The sequence below is a fragment of the Triturus cristatus genome, chromosome 6 (genome assembly GCF_964204655.1).
Source record: "Triturus cristatus chromosome 6, aTriCri1.1, whole genome shotgun sequence".
NCBI classification, from domain to species: Eukaryota; Metazoa; Chordata; class Amphibia; order Caudata; family Salamandridae; genus Triturus; species Triturus cristatus.
In genome coordinates, this window is record NC_140589.1 from 521,463,750 (window position 1) to 521,479,433 (window position 15,684).

At 43.3% G+C, this 15,684-nt stretch overlaps 1 protein-coding gene across 1 annotated transcript in view; it reads right to left on the reverse strand.

The window, feature by feature from the left end:
- Positions 1-15,684, reverse strand: part of CD109 (CD109 molecule) — a 750,032-nt gene that overhangs the window by 679,999 nt on the left and 54,349 nt on the right. Inside the window, exon 2 of the mRNA XM_085610953.1 lies at positions 10,635-10,795. Within this exon, the coding sequence (XP_085467079.1) occupies positions 10,635-10,795 (161 nt within the window). The remainder of the gene's footprint in view (positions 1-10,634; positions 10,796-15,684) is intronic.

The window sequence follows — 15,684 nt, forward strand, 5'->3', positions numbered from 1 at the left end:
GGGTCAAGACTGATTTGCATATCGCTGGGTCCAAACTTGGAAGGGGTGGTGAGCAAAAAAACGATGAATTAAACCCAGATCTATGATTGGGCATGAATGTTTGATTTGTTCAGCATTACATCCATCATTTCTTCTTTTTGCTTTTGTTGCCCTAAGTGGGAAGGGTATGCCCAGATGCATGCTTATTATGAGTGTTTGTTGTAGGTATTTCGAAAGCATAGCAGTGCCAACTTTCCTTAAACTATGATGTGAGCAACTTTGTGTCACAGTTTGTTCTTGAGTTGCGAACGAAAATTATCTTGCATATTCAGCAGCACGTGATATGTTGGCGAAGTAAGCGTTTGGATACTTTGATATGCTAAGTTCTGGAGCAATGAGCAGGAGATGATACAGAAAAGGCTTAATGAAAAGTTCACACTGGCTCAAACTAAGCGTGCACAGAAATGATTTCAGAATGGCCCCTTTGTGGGAAATGGTGCTGGTAGCGGAATGCAGTGAATTGAGTTTCAAGGCAAAGGAGAGATGATGCAGCATAGAAATGATTTTCCACAAGATAGAGGTTAGGGTGTTCCAATAGCTGTGGCAACAATGAAGCAGTTAAATTCCTGTAATTTTTGCAACAAGTTGGGCCACTGAAAGAAGGAATGTAGGCTCAACCAGAGTCAAATGTCTGGTGTTGGTCAAATGAAAAATGTTAATCCTGTACAGATGCAAAGTGTACTGATGCAGAGACCTCATAATCCTACCATGTCACAAGTCCTGATGATGCAAGTTCCCAAAACCTTGATGGTACCTCAGAATGTGGATAACCCAAGGTTCAATGTGGACCAGGTTCCTAGAACTAATAAGAATCCCTTTGTGAATCAAGCCCCTTTCCAACAGTTCTCAGTCTTTAATACCTCCTAAGTCTATGGGCCTGACCAATTACCATGGCTGTGCCTGAGGGGGGGGGGGGGGGGGGGGGGGGAGGGTGATTGCCTTCTCGGCGCAGTCTCGGAGGTAGACTAAAGTGGCCCATCTGTACAAGGTGACGTGATCAAGACTATTGCTACCGGTTCCATTGTTAGAAAAGAGGAAGTCCCAAACTTACCCCTCTCTGGAAAATTGTTGTAGGTGTTGCAGATGTGTCAGTAAACGTTCCAGTTAAAAGAAGTTCCTTTGGGAAAGACCCCCAATTCGAGGTATGCGATTTCAGTCCATTCAGCTTGTTAGGTCAAGACCTATAGTGCAAGTTAAATTGTCCAATTTATTGTACACTGGAGGGTGTTGCGTTCCAGACTCATGATGAAGATGCTGATTTCAAATTGCAAAGCAAGGAACAGCTATTGGACTTGTTTCCCTGATGAATGTGGAAGATTTGCCTTCAAATTTAAAAGATACTGTCAAGTCTGAAGTCTGGGATTTCTCGGGCAAAGACATGGACTCATAGAAGGTGTACAACCTGTCAAAATTACCATCAAACCAAACGCTGAATATCTTCGAATGTCACAGTATAATCGCACACCAGAAACAGCGAGGAGGATATTGCCAGTGATCGAATCCATGATACAACAAGGGATTTGATGGAAATTCTGGGGAGTCCATGCAATTCCCCTATTGTGAACATGCAGAAATATAGCCGGAAGTACTGCATTTTTCAGGACACTAGAAAGATTAATAATATCCTGGCATGATATTTTTGGGGAATCCCCATGAAGCTGAATGGTTCTCAGTTATTTATTTATGTCAAGCGTTTTTTTTCATTGAACAAAGTGATTCGATCTCTTTTTGTGTTCCAATTCTAGAATAGAATTCGGACATTTTGAAGAGTTGCACAAGGGTTTTACCGAAAGCCCCTGGATCTTTAACCAGGAAACAGCCATTACAACTTGGCTGCTACCACGCATAGCCTTTACTACACAAGCGTTACAACGCATGCACCGTTACCACGCATAGACTTTACCATACATTTGTTGACAACAAATTTGCCTTTACCACTACTTACGTGGTAAAGATATGTGTGTGGTACTGGTGGTTATGGCATATCTGTGGTAAGGGTGGTGAAGGCTATAGTCGTCAGAAGGAATGAAGATGCCCCTGCCTCTTTACAACATGTGTGGCACCTCAGAAGAGCTGCCTGGTCATCGCGGAGAGGTAAGGGGGATTGGGGCGAGGGGTGTATTTTTAAAAAGGGCTGGGGGCCAAAAGGGGGTTGCTCAGTGGTCCGTTTTTAAGGCTTACAGCAGGGAAGGAGTATTTTTTAGAAGTGCTAAGGGAGTTGCACAAAGGTCTGCTTTTGAGGACTCAGGGGAGGGGTACTTTTTTTTATAAGGGCTGCGGGCCGTTCAACTTACAATGAGAGGGGGGTACAGTGCAGACCAAAGCAACTTAAGGTTCCTTGTTCAGGTGCAATTCATCTACTCCCACACCATGTTTATTTCTGTGAGTATTAGCATGAAGGAAGCATGACTTGTTGGATGGCATTGTGTTTGACAAATGTATTTGTACATTGCATAAGCATTAATTGGTGTTCTTAATTTCATAGGAACTCCAATTTTAATCACATAAGCACTCCAGCACAATACTAAAGCTTGAATACTAATTGAAGTATAAATACTCTGTGAGAGAGTCAGTTATCAGGGATGGGGGTGAGCCAGGGCCCAGTTTTAGTGCTCAGGGAAGGGGTCAGGCAAAACCTTTACCACACATATGCCTTAAACCTTCATGCTTTTACAACGAAATATGTTATATAGGCATGCGTGGTAAGGACATATTCATTGTAAAAAAATGTGTGTTAAAGGTTATGCGTGGTAATGGCATTCGCATTGTAACACATGCGTGATAAATACATGCATTGCAATGGAATGTGTTGTATAATCATACATCCTCTGTAACCAGATCTTGAAAGAGTATCTGGAGATTATAAAGCTACGGTATGATTCAGTCCTGATGTAGTACATTGACGATCTGATGGTGGCGTCAATGTCGCAAGAGGCATATATATAAGACACCATTGCTCTGTTAAATTATCTGGCTGAAATTGGGCATAATGTATCCCCGAGTAAGTTGCAGTATTGTCAGAAAAAAGTCCTATATCTGGGACATCGCATTGAGAAGGGAGTAAGGAGGGTGTGACAAGAGAGAATTTCAGCCATATTGAAAATTAACCCTCTCACTACGCAGAGATAAGTCAAGATGTTCTTGGGAATGGTGGTCTACTGTAGTCTGTGGATACCCAAATTTTCCCTAGTGGCGAAGCCTCTACAGATGTTGACACACAAGAATGAATCTGATCCGGTACCATGAGACAATGAAAGCATCAGTTGAGAGAGAGTCTCTGCCTTGCCATGGTTCTGGGAATGCCGGATTACAGTGAAGAGTTTGAACTATTTCAGAGTGAGAGGGAGGGCTGCACTTTCTCAGTGCTACTCAAATACATGGTGATTCCTGAAGAACTCTTGCCTATTTATCAGTCACATTAGACCCTGTAGCTGTCTGACTGCCTAGTTGCTTTAACGCAGTCTCGTCAGTGAGTGTCAGCATCGAGAAAAGTAAGAATACAGTAATGGGCTATCCCTTATGGTCCAGCACTACATAGAAGTACTCCTCACTCATACTAAGACATAACAACTGACAAATAGCTGCCTTACAAAGTATGAACAAATTATACTTGCAGCAGAGAACATTACCCTAAAGAGTTGCTCAAATCTAAATCCTGCCACACTATTACTATTGCCCGAAGTTGAAGATGATGGGGGAGAGGCTGAGCATAACTGTCTCAATGTCACTGAACTGTACACAAAGCCAAGACCTGATATTCAGAATGAACCCCTTGCAAAGTATAATTGTGTACTGTTTGTGAACAGCTCTTGCTTGAAAGATGATGGTGAGATTTGAGAGCTGCTTATGCTATGTGCACTATAGAAGGTGTGGTGGGAGCCTCCTTGCTCCATGGTGTCACTTCTGCCCAAGTGGACAAATTGATCGCTCTTACTAGAGCAGGGCTCGAAAAATCCACTTGACCGCTCGCATATGTGAGCTAAATTTAACGAGGGCAAGCTGTTTTTAGGTCCTACTCACCCTTTCTGGCGAGTGGGAAGACAAACTAACTTTTTGTCCTCTGTCTCTGAAAACGGAGCAAATGTGACAAGATAACAAGATTTGAAGGCATTTTTATTGCTCACAAAGTTAATGAACAATAAAGATGCCTTTAAATCTTGTTATCTCGTCACATTTGCTCCGCTTTCAGAGTCGGAGGTCAAGTAGGTTGCAGTTGGGTCAAGGAGATTTTTCAAGGTACTAGACCTGCAGGACTAGAACCATTTTTTGGATTTTTCAAGCCCTGTAGAGCTTGCTGGGTCTCAGAAAAATTGAAAATCATTATTTTCACTCATAGGTAACATTGCTATGCTGCCATTCATGACTTTGGACACTTGTGGTCACAAAGAGGGTTCATGACATTATCTGGCTCTCCTATATGCAATGGCAGCTATTTAATGAGACCATTGTATGCCAAGAGAGATTGCGGTGGTTAAATGCGCAGCACACAGGAGTGGCAATGACTAGGTTACAGCTGGAAATCGGTATTCCGACAAAGTAGTCCAATGTTGTGCTCATGGTTCCTGTGCAGTTAACAGGGAATATTCTAATGAATCTTAAAACAAGATCAATTTGAATACGTTCTTGACTATTGCGGATATGAGGGAAAGAAGTCAAGAGGCTGAAGGAAGAAGTGACAGAGACTGAACAGCACGGCTGGGTTAGAGCAGGCTGTGCAAAGAATGAAGATGAGATTTTGGTTTGACCAGATGGAAGACCCGTGCTGCCAGAAAGCTGCCTGTTCCTTGTGGCCAGGCATTTTCATAGCCATGCACACATAGGGAGTGACACAATGCAGTGGCTGTTTAGGTAAAATTGGTTTAACCCCCATTTCAGAGTAATAGTCAAGAAGCTTTGTCATAGCTGTGTTACCTACTAGCAATTAATTGACTGTAGGGAGAAGGACCCCATTTACCAGGAGTCACATAGGAAGATCAGCTGGATTTTTTAGAAATGCCTGTATGCAATGTCCTGCGATGTCCCAGTTAGAGTGTGTATTTTCGTCCCATTGGGTGGAAGCCTACCCAACCAGGAGGAATGACAGTCTAACTGCAGCTAATCTGTTGGTTGAACAATGACTGCACTGTAGCTACCAGCCTGAAGCTTCTGGCATAGTTGAACAGGTTAATGCGATGCTGAAGTCCAAGCTGACAAAAGTGTGTGTGTCTACCTCTCTGAAATGCACTTGTGAATATCTCAAATGATATGGTTCACGACTACTGTACAGGCCTGGATGATGCGGTGCATTCTGCCTCTCACCAGGTTGAAGCTGCAACTGCCCTGCTGCATCAGAAGCAGTGCCACATCCTTAGTCCTGGTGACGGAGTCCTGGTGAAGAAGCATGTCAGGAAGTTGTGCCTGGAGCCCCCTTAGCATGGACACTTCCAGGTGATCCTGGCCGCAAGCACAGTTGTCAAATGTGGTGGACTGCCTCCCTGGGTACATGCCTCCCATATCCAGCGAGTGAGACATACAGCTGAAGGAGCAGGGATGGCAACCACTGAATCACAATAACCTGGTATTTGTAAAGTGCAAACTAATCACCTGTAAGGGTCTCAAGGAGCTGGGGGCCATCGGGGAGATTAAGTGAGCTATTGCCCAGAGTCACTGATGCTGAGCTGATCTGCCTCTGGCGCCGGGGATCGAACCGTGAACCCCGCACTCTGGAGTCAGCCACCCTGGCCGCTGCACCACACCACTCCCATCACAGTCAAACTCTTGATTATCCTAAAGTAGCAGAGCGAGGGGATCAAAGAACAGTGCTTGCAAAACCTCCTTGATTAAGGCTATTTCAGTGAGAGATTTAAATCCCTTAGTCGCTCACAATCATTATAACGAACTGTGTCTAAAAACTGAACTCTATTGAATAACCGAAGATTCCCTAGGGCCAAGGCTCCCGAAGGAAAGTAGGGTTGTTCTTCTAGAAGAAGATTAAGTAGGGCACGAAGCATGCTGTACATAATTGATCTCGCTCCCAGCACTTGGCCCCAGCTGTACGTGCAAGTCGCGGTTGTAATTTTAAACATTAGGGGCCCTTCTCAGTGGACCCTGAAGAAACCCTGTGGAAGACAGAAGGTTGGAGAGCCGCCCACCCATGGATACCGAAGTACCCAAGTGTGAAGTGGTGTCGGAAACTGCTGTCGAACCCAATAGAGGACTTCAGGAAAGAGCCACTGTTGGAAGAGGAGAAAGTGTCTGTAGGAATTCAAATGTGGATTCTTGATGAAGAGTACCTGAAAGCAGAGGGGGCAGTGTCTATGTCACTCGGGAGTGACCACGAGACTTGGAAGAAGAATGCTCTCCGATGTCCGTTGCTTCAGGATAGTTGATGGTGACCTTGACTCTGCAGCTGTGGGGAGCCCCGAGCAATCATGGGAGCCCAAACAAATCAAAGATGACCCTCAATTGGACTGACAGGCCGGAGGCACAGGAGTCGCGAGAGGACCTCAAGCAGCTTTATAAAACAGGCCACGGACAACACAGTGCGATGTGGTTGATGATCTGTGCAGGAGAAGTTGCCAGAAGTTGGGGCTACTTGGAGCCCAATGCACTTACTGCAGAGTTGCCAACAAGCATTTGAACTTGTAAAAGTACGTGGTACACAGGGGTTTGGGTATTGCAGCCCCCACAAGGGATTCTGGCCTCAAACGGAGTGAGAGGGCAGCTCGGGTTTTGAGGGATGTAGAAAACCATCTCCTGTGTTGTTGAACCGTTCGGAGTCCGTAGGAGCTCAGGATCAAGAGACCAGTCAGCAGTGTTGTGGTGCCTGCGAATGCAGGGGAGTGACTCCTTCACTCCAAGGGAGATTATTTTCAGGTGTCTTGGATGCTCCACAGGTCCTGTACGAATTCTGAATGGTGCACAGGCACAGACGATGCAGCAGACTGAGAGGGAGATGAAGTCAGGCCCAAACGAAGTCCAGTGAAATCCAGCGTGCCCAGACGGTCAAAGTACAGTGATTTCAGTCCTGAATCTTGTCCACGATGAATCTAAGGTCCTACAGCAAGGTAAGCCTTTAAGTACCCACAGGAGAGGGTTGAAAAGATTCAGGGGACCCTCCCCAGGGGAGGGTCTGGACAGGGGGGAGGTTACTCCCATGTCCTTTGTCCAGTTTTGCGCCAGAGCGGGAGCCAACGGACTATGCAGATGGACACCAAATGTGCCCCTCATGCAGACTTTCAGGCACCTGCAAGCGCACCCACCCTGTCCTAATAGACTAAATCATGTGTGGGAGGTGGTCACACCTCCCTGTGACAGGATGCCTATTGTTCTGCCTTGCCCTGCTCGAGCTTGGCTCAGCAGCAGGTGGGCAGAAATGTGTCTCTGGTCGGCAGCAACCATTTGGTGCAGTCCGGGGCTAGATGGCTGGTACCGGGAACACTGGGTCCCACGGAGGGCTCTCCTGGTGGGTGGAATCATGCCTCCCACACCAGTAATAGTGTGGGGGTATGATTCCAACACATTTGACATCGAACACAATAGGGTTCGTTTCAGCCGTTTTCAAGATGGTTATCGTGCGGTCAAGTAATGCCCCTCTATAATAGCATATGGATGCTTCACTGGCAACTCCCGGAGAATGGACCCCCTAGGCTGTAGGGGTGTCGAGCGGATGCTGGGGCACCCTCTTACTTAGAATCAAACACCCTGCCTTCAGGATTGTAAAGGCCTGCTACAGGGGTGACTTACAGGTTTTAAGTGCAGTGACCGTTAGATATAGTAAACCTATAGCTTTAGTAAGTGGTGCATGCACCAACTTACACAGGCTGGAATGGCAGGCCTGTATTTCCATTTTTCATGGTCTCTCATGGGTGGCATAATACGTGTTTCAGCCCATGGGAGACCTCTGGGGTACCTATGCCCTGGGTACCTGGGTACCATATACTAGGGACTGACAAGGGTACCCTAGTATCCAATCTGGAGTGTACCCAAGTACAGTTTAGGGAGAAAGCAGGTAGACTGGGTTCCCAGTCAGACTAGTCAAAACACAGCTTAGTACCAGGCAAAAAGTGGGGGTACCGATGCAGAAGGATCCTACCTTCCTACAGTTAGTTTACCAGTTTATCCGGCCTCTGCTCACATTTTGCAGGCTTATCATCACTTGAGTATCATAGGTTGAGAGAAAGACAAGATGGACTCCAAACAAAAATAAAACTTCTTCCACACTTGTTTCTATCCACAGAATCATAATTTAGTTCTTCTGATGCGCACACCTTCTTCTTTGAGCTTCCCCTTGCCCCCATCAATGCTTATATTATAATAGGGAAATTCCTTTATTGAACCAATCTACTTTATATGTTGTGCTCTGTATGCAGTTATATTATGCATCTTCTTCATAATATACAAATTCAGACTATATATTTATCTTGATTTTCATGCTAATAAAACCTTCATGGTTTGGATTCCATCCTCTCTGTTGTTTTTGTGGAGCCGCATTAGTTTTACAGTAAGTGAAATTCTTTGCAAATGTTAGCTCCTTTCATATGCTTTCAGTCTACAAACAAACGTCCATAAGTCAATTGGAGGATTTTGTACGACGGCCACACTAAATATTTAGGTACAGAGAAATCCAGTGCATCACTGTCATTTGTATAGGTATTGATCTTCTCAGACAACAGGCAGACATGCTGGAACAAGCTTCACCCAGGGAAAGTTAACACAAAGTAGCTTGTTATGTGAAGCAGAGCCAGGCACTTGGCTTTATAATGAATTCAGTGGCGGCGTGATGGGGGCATACAGGGAAATGAATAGGAGAGTGTATTTCTGATTATCACTTAACATATAGAGCACCCTAAGATGTTACACATATACATGGTCCCAACAGCCAAATATAACCTAGCCTTCTGTTGATAAGTGCAGAATTAATTTGAACACCTCTCATGGGATTTATGATCCAGGTCTCCTGCAGAGGAAAACACACTGGAGCAGTCAGTTTGAGAAAAGGAGAGACAACATGGCTACAGACATTTGACCCTATAGCAGTTCTCTATAAAGCCTCCAAAGAGAGAATTGAAACAGGACAGTGGGATCTTAAAACACAAAAAAATAAATTACTATTGTGTAAGTCAACAAAGGAAATTAAATAAAGCAGAAAGAAACAAAATCACTAGGAAATAAAAAATGGAGGTAGGGATCCCCTTCATTTATGTCCTGTGGGAAATCGAGGTGTATATTCTAATTCAAGTTTATTGATGGCTTCAGTAGGAAGTGGAAAATTAAAGAGTTTCATTTTATGGGGTAATTATGACAGGCAAGCTAGCATTGTCAGAAATGTCTTGTTTTAAGAACTTAGATTTTATTACAGTAATTATTACCTTTGCTATCACTGTTATTTTGTAGTAAAGCAGAGGCCCTGGGATCTGTCTTGACATGGTCTATGGAGTTTCGGGAGGAAGCCCCTTACTACTCGTCATTCATAAAATGAAACCGTAAGCCTTTGTTTATACCTTAGTTCAAAACGGTTTTACCAATATTTGAAACAAAAGGCTTTGATTAGTGTTTTGTATAAATACTCTAAATATCTCGTTATGCAATTGAAACGTTGACATATGTTACAGCTGTGGGGAATTGTGGAGAATTAAGAATAATAAACAGATGTACACACAAAATACACGATGTTAGCACAAGTCCTTGGCTGGAGAAAGATTTTTGTTTATCAGACACAGGGCACTTGCCTGCCTCCCATTCTTCCCCATGTCTCATGCTACCACCTGTGTGCCCACCTCCTTCCTTCTGACTTGGACCACAATTACCCAGCTTCGAATGGCACCCTCCCTGTACCCATCACCATTATGCTGTGGACAGCATCAGTGTCGCCCAGTTTTGAAAAGCTACAACCATGAAAGATTGCGTGTCCAAGATCACACCATGCAGATGCTAGGTTTCGAGCAGAACATTGGCCACCAGGCCAGGCATTCCACAATGATGTTTATCATCACCCTAGAGCCCATGTAGCAGTCCGAAGTACTCAATTGTTAGAGCCATATCAAGGAAATCAACCCTGTACATCTCCGTGCTGGGTCGATTCCTTCCTCATAATATGCTAACATAAAATTACATTGGAACACTATAAAGTGTTAAATAAATATACTGGTGTTTGTGGTCCCAATCATGCACACTCCCCGTCCTCCGTCCACCAATCATCCATCTATGCACTCATTCACACTCACTCATCTACGCAGTCAATCACTAAACCAACCACTACCATTCTTGCATTCAGCCACTCACCAAGCCTTAGACACAAACTCCACGATCGATAAAAACATGTTCACTTATAAAACAGTGTGACTTATTTTTTTTTTTGTGTGTTTGCTTAGCTGCAAATGTGCAGAGTGCAATGTGTGACATTGTATACAATTCCTTTCAGCCAACAATATTTTGCATCTTGTTGCTTCAAAACTCATAAGTGCTAGAAACAAATTGACAAAAAGTTCGAGAATTTAACCTGATGTTGGTTACAAAGTTAGAAGTGGTTGACTTGGTCACCCATTACATGGGCCAATTTAGCAGCTGTGTCTGCACAAGAATAGGGCATTTTATATGATTGACGGCCATCTTACCGGTCATAAACAGTCCTTCACCATGCAGGACAGTGTCATTGTCGTGTGTTATTTCCGCAGTCACTCGGACCTCAGACTGATTACCCGCAAGCAATGAAATTCCGAGAGTTATATTTCGGCCAGGACGAATTTCTGCAGGCGACGTGATTAGGTAGGTCGGCCTAAAAAGTAAAATATTAGACACAAATGAGTAAGGCAAGACTTGCAGATACCAAAAGAATAAAGCAGAGCAGCTAAGACTCTATCAGTGAATCTCCATTTCATATATAGAACGTGTTTTTACTCTCACTCTGTTGCCTGTGAGGATTCACAAACAACCAGGTCAGCATATGCAAGTTTGCATTTCTTGTATATTTTCAACATTCTTTTTCATTCTTTTCATGACAGAGTTGTGCACCTCCTTTCTAAGTTTCAGCTTCTGTCATATGTATTCCTGCTTGAAGTACACATGCAGAAAACCCATATAAAGTTGCACAAATTGGAGAGGGCATTAGATGCTCATAGCTAATGTAGGGGGAAAATGCGGATGCTATGCCTAGTGATTTTACATTTTGCTTATTTTGCTGAATAAATGAGCAGAATTTGTATAACCACATTTAAATGTCTGGCTCTTGAAACGAGAAATTTCTGCTTAGCATACTCAACAGCGAGAGTTTACATTTCTGTATTTGTTTTAAGGTTATTATTTGCTTACTTTCTCATGGGTTTAGAATCCTACACCTCTGTCACTCCTATGTTTCAGTTTCATCACTTGATTTCCAATTAAGTACTGTATATAAGAAAGCCTATTTGTGTCTGTTTGCGCAACGTATGCTCATTGGCGATCCACGTGTTGCCCATCTCCGTGACTGACGGACGTGTTTCTTTTGTAAAATAAAAAAATAATTTACCTTCGAGTTGGCATGTGGGCAGATTTTTCTAAACAGACCGGACGCATGGACAGGGAAACGGTGGCAGAAAAGTTAAAACTAGAGAATGCCCCTGCTAAAAGGACTCCTGCCCAGGTGGTATCCCGCTAGTATGGACAAAGCATGTGCAGGTACATAGAACAGCGGTGGGAAGAAGTCCAAAAGCACATGCTGGGGGGAAAAGGGATGACAGTGGAAAGTGAACACCTCAGCCCCTGCTTTTATTTACAATTGCTCAGCGGTCTGTTACCAGAGCCAAAGCAAACATTGTATGTATGCTGCTGGGAAAACTTAGCAATAGATCTGTCTGTTGCAGGGTTCTGGCAAATAAAACCTGCGTGATAAAGAGTGTGAAGGGTCTGGGTCTGTGGCGGGAACACATGATTTTTGCACTAAAATATTTGGTTCTTTTGAAAGCTTCTATTTATCATTGTTTTCACCCAACAGGAATTGGTGAGGTTTCTCGCAACAAGCAGTTCTGTATAATTCATATCAAGTTGCCGACAAACGGTGTATCCGTGGAAAATGAATCAATGTGCTACAAACTTGCTAAAGGTTCCTTTCAGCGTGGACTACACACCCCAGCACCAATCTGTTAAATTCGGTGTTTGCTTCCATTTAGTAGGGGCAGGACGACATTGTTGTGACCCAAAACAAAACAGAAAGCTCCTCGCCAAATTACAGACTTATTCTTGAAACGCCCCTACTTCTAGTTACATGCATTTATTTACATGTGTTGCAGGCACATTGTTTTGTTTGGGATACAATATAATTAAGGAGTGACAAACAAATTGTTTGAAACAAACATGAAGAATCTAGAGCAAAAACTTATCCGATTGGCAATGTGGCAATTTATCAAAGTTTGGCCTCAGTAAAATAAAAATGGCAAACAACTCACTACACCTGCCATGGAATGCTTCCATGTTCATAGTCATCCCCTAGCATCCATGGTGGAACATAGACTACACAGAGGAGTCACACATTCCGTTGGGCTTATATTTTCCAAGCGCTCAGGAAGAAGAGACTGCAAGTCCCAGAATTCCCTCCGGTTGCAGCTAATGACTCAGGTAGCGAGAAATCGTGGTTATAATATAAAGTGTAGGGTTCTGAGTGTGGGAATGCACAGCTTTTCCTGGTCAAGATCTGCTGGCTGTGATTGCACTGTTAGCTTTCATAGAACAGTTGCTTTGCTCAATATCAGAGAAGGAACGGGAGAAATGTTTTAGTTCTGAACAACAGTGGTTCAATTATAGTGTCTTCCAACATAACCTATCCTAAGAAAAGGTTTTATCGATTTTAGCAACCGACGGCAGTCGGAGGGGAGTGGTCGGGGGTGTTAAGAAACAGGGTATTGCCAGAAGAGGACGCGAGCTATGATATAGGAGGAGGGCGGTCAAGCAATCGACATGGAAGGAGGGTGGAAAGACTATGACTTGCTCAAAAAGATAAAATTCCTTATACTACTCGCCAAAACTTGAAAAAGACCCATAGCGGAATATTCCTGCTTTAAAATAAAACACAACAATGGGACTAATAACAAGGGAAGAGTGCACTTCTGATAACTAAATCACATGATGTTGGTGGATTGCATAGGAAACACTAACGGAAGGTTTATTACATCTCTCAATAAACTGTGACTTATTGTATTTCTATAGCGCTTACTATCACTGACGAGCTGTCGAAGTGCTTTTCTGCGAGTAGCATGCTACTCCGGAACCCCTAAATGGTAATTCATGGTCAGTATAGGGAAATAGGGTCCGTCAGTTGGATTGAATAAGATAAGTAGGGATAGAAGAGGGAAGAGTCTAGAAGGTGTTATTTGAGAGCTCATAGTAGTAAGACCCCTGACAAGGCGTCAAAGTGCTTTTCAGAGAGCAGCACATCGCTCCGGAGCCCAAAGAGGGTTAGTAAGAAAGTAAGAGTCCCCTTATATGGGCATAACAGAAGCAGGCAAGGTGGTCATGAGTGCACTGCAATGATATGGAGGTCACTGCTGCTCATTTGGGCATAGCAGTGGGCAGGAAGCACCGCCGGGGGTCATTTACAGAAGAGGAGCAGACTGACCACATTGGCACTGAAGCAAGAAGGAAGGATGACCATGTTGTGCATGTGGCACTGACTAGGCTGAATGGCCATCAAACGGTAGGAGCAGTGTGGCTGCATAGTTATCGCTGAACATATACTGCCAAGCTCCGAGGTGGCTCTCTGACTTATCATTGGATTGTCCTTTGTGGGTAGTACTCGAACGTTCCTTTCTGTCTCCTTTCTCTTTTAAGGAATTTTTTACCTTTACCCGTAGACCACCATATTTATCCACTCCTGTTCTTAAATATACTAGTAAACTTCTGGGTTTTTCCCCATCCCCTTCTCCGACCGATCGAGATTCCTTTCATAACTCTTCTTTATGGCATAACACATCTATGTTAATCGGTGGGAAACCTATTTATTGGAAATCCTGGAGAAACAGAGGTTTGATTAGGACACATCAATTGTTTTCTCAAAATAGGCCTTTGACTTTTTCTGAGGCTAGTCGTCTTTTTCATTTGCCCCCTTCTTTCCAGTTCAAATATAACAATCTCTCAGGCCCTCTTAACTGCATATACTCAAATTCAAAAACACCCAACAACTCCCTCGGCTGACAATTTAATGGCCTTTCTTCTTTCATTTCCCAAAGCTGCCAATATTTATACCCATATACGACCCTCGCAGATCGTTAGATCAAAGACCAAAGTTGAACTGTCTTGGGATGAGGATCTTGGAAATGTCTGGCCTTCTTCTCTATGGAACAAAATATGGTTAAAAAATAAGAAAACTTCTAGAGCTGCAAATGTTATGCAAACGTTATTTTTTATCTATAACAGGCTTTTGATACACCCGGTCGTATTGCATAAATGGCATGCTACAGTACCAGACACTTGTTGGTCCTGCTCCTCTCCACTAGCTGAATTAAAACACCTGCTTTTCACTTGCCCTCACCTACCTAACTTCTGGACATCTGTTTGGGGTCAAATTAACTATCTTTAACTCCAATTTCCATTTTTCTACTATACATCTATTTTTAGGTAGCTTATCTCCTATTTGGGAGAATCATACCTCCAGCACCAAGATTGTAGACGTATTGTTGACAATTGCCTTTCGACAGATCACAAAAAACTGGAAATATTTTACAAATGTATCTTTCCAAGCTTGGTGATATGTAGTGTGTTATCACCACAGATTGGATACAGCTGGTGTTCATTCCATTCATCTAGCCATGAAGCGCTCTATTGTATGGTCACGTATTACATAGTAAATTGATTGTAGCGCTAAATGCTCTTTTTCTTTAACTCCTGCTCAGCAAGAGGTTGCTTGGCCTCCATGACATTCCATTTCTTAGATATTAATATTTTATAATATGTTCTAATACTGCGGTTAATGCTATGTTCTATATGACTGTTACATGCAATGTAATGTTTTATGGTTATGTTGATGTTTTTATTGCATTTTCATTCCAACCTTGATATGTTTACATGATATTTTTAACTTTTATGTTTCCCCTTTTTGTTTCCTTTACCCCCCCCCCCCATATTGTACTGTACTTTATCACTTGTTTTCTTAATAAACTTACTTTTTGAACTAAAGAAGTACAAAGACACCATGTGGATTATAACAAAGTTTGCATCACTCAGGATACACATTGTTTTTTCTCCAGAGTTTTATATAGCGCAAACTTGAACCGAAGGTATCAGGTATCAGAGCGCTTTACATGAAAACTGTTGGACCTGGATTTCCAGCGGGTTTATCCCCAGACTTTTTGCTTTTCGACCAACTGTTTCAGACCCTCTTTTTGTTGGTTTTTAGACTCTGGGCACTTTACCGCTGCTGATCAATGCTAAAGTGCATATACTCTCCTTGTGAATTTTGTTTATGGATTGGTGATTCCATGATTGGTATATTTGATTTACTGGTAAGTCCCTAGTACTGTACACTGTGTGTACCCAGGGCCTGTAAATCGAATGCTGCTAGTAGGCCTGCAGCACTGATTGTGCCACCCACATGAGCAGCCTGTAAATGTAACTCAGACCTGCCACTGCAGAGTCTGTGCACAGTTTGGTACTGCCATGTCAACCTGGCAAGTGCACCCACTTGCAAGGCCCTAACCT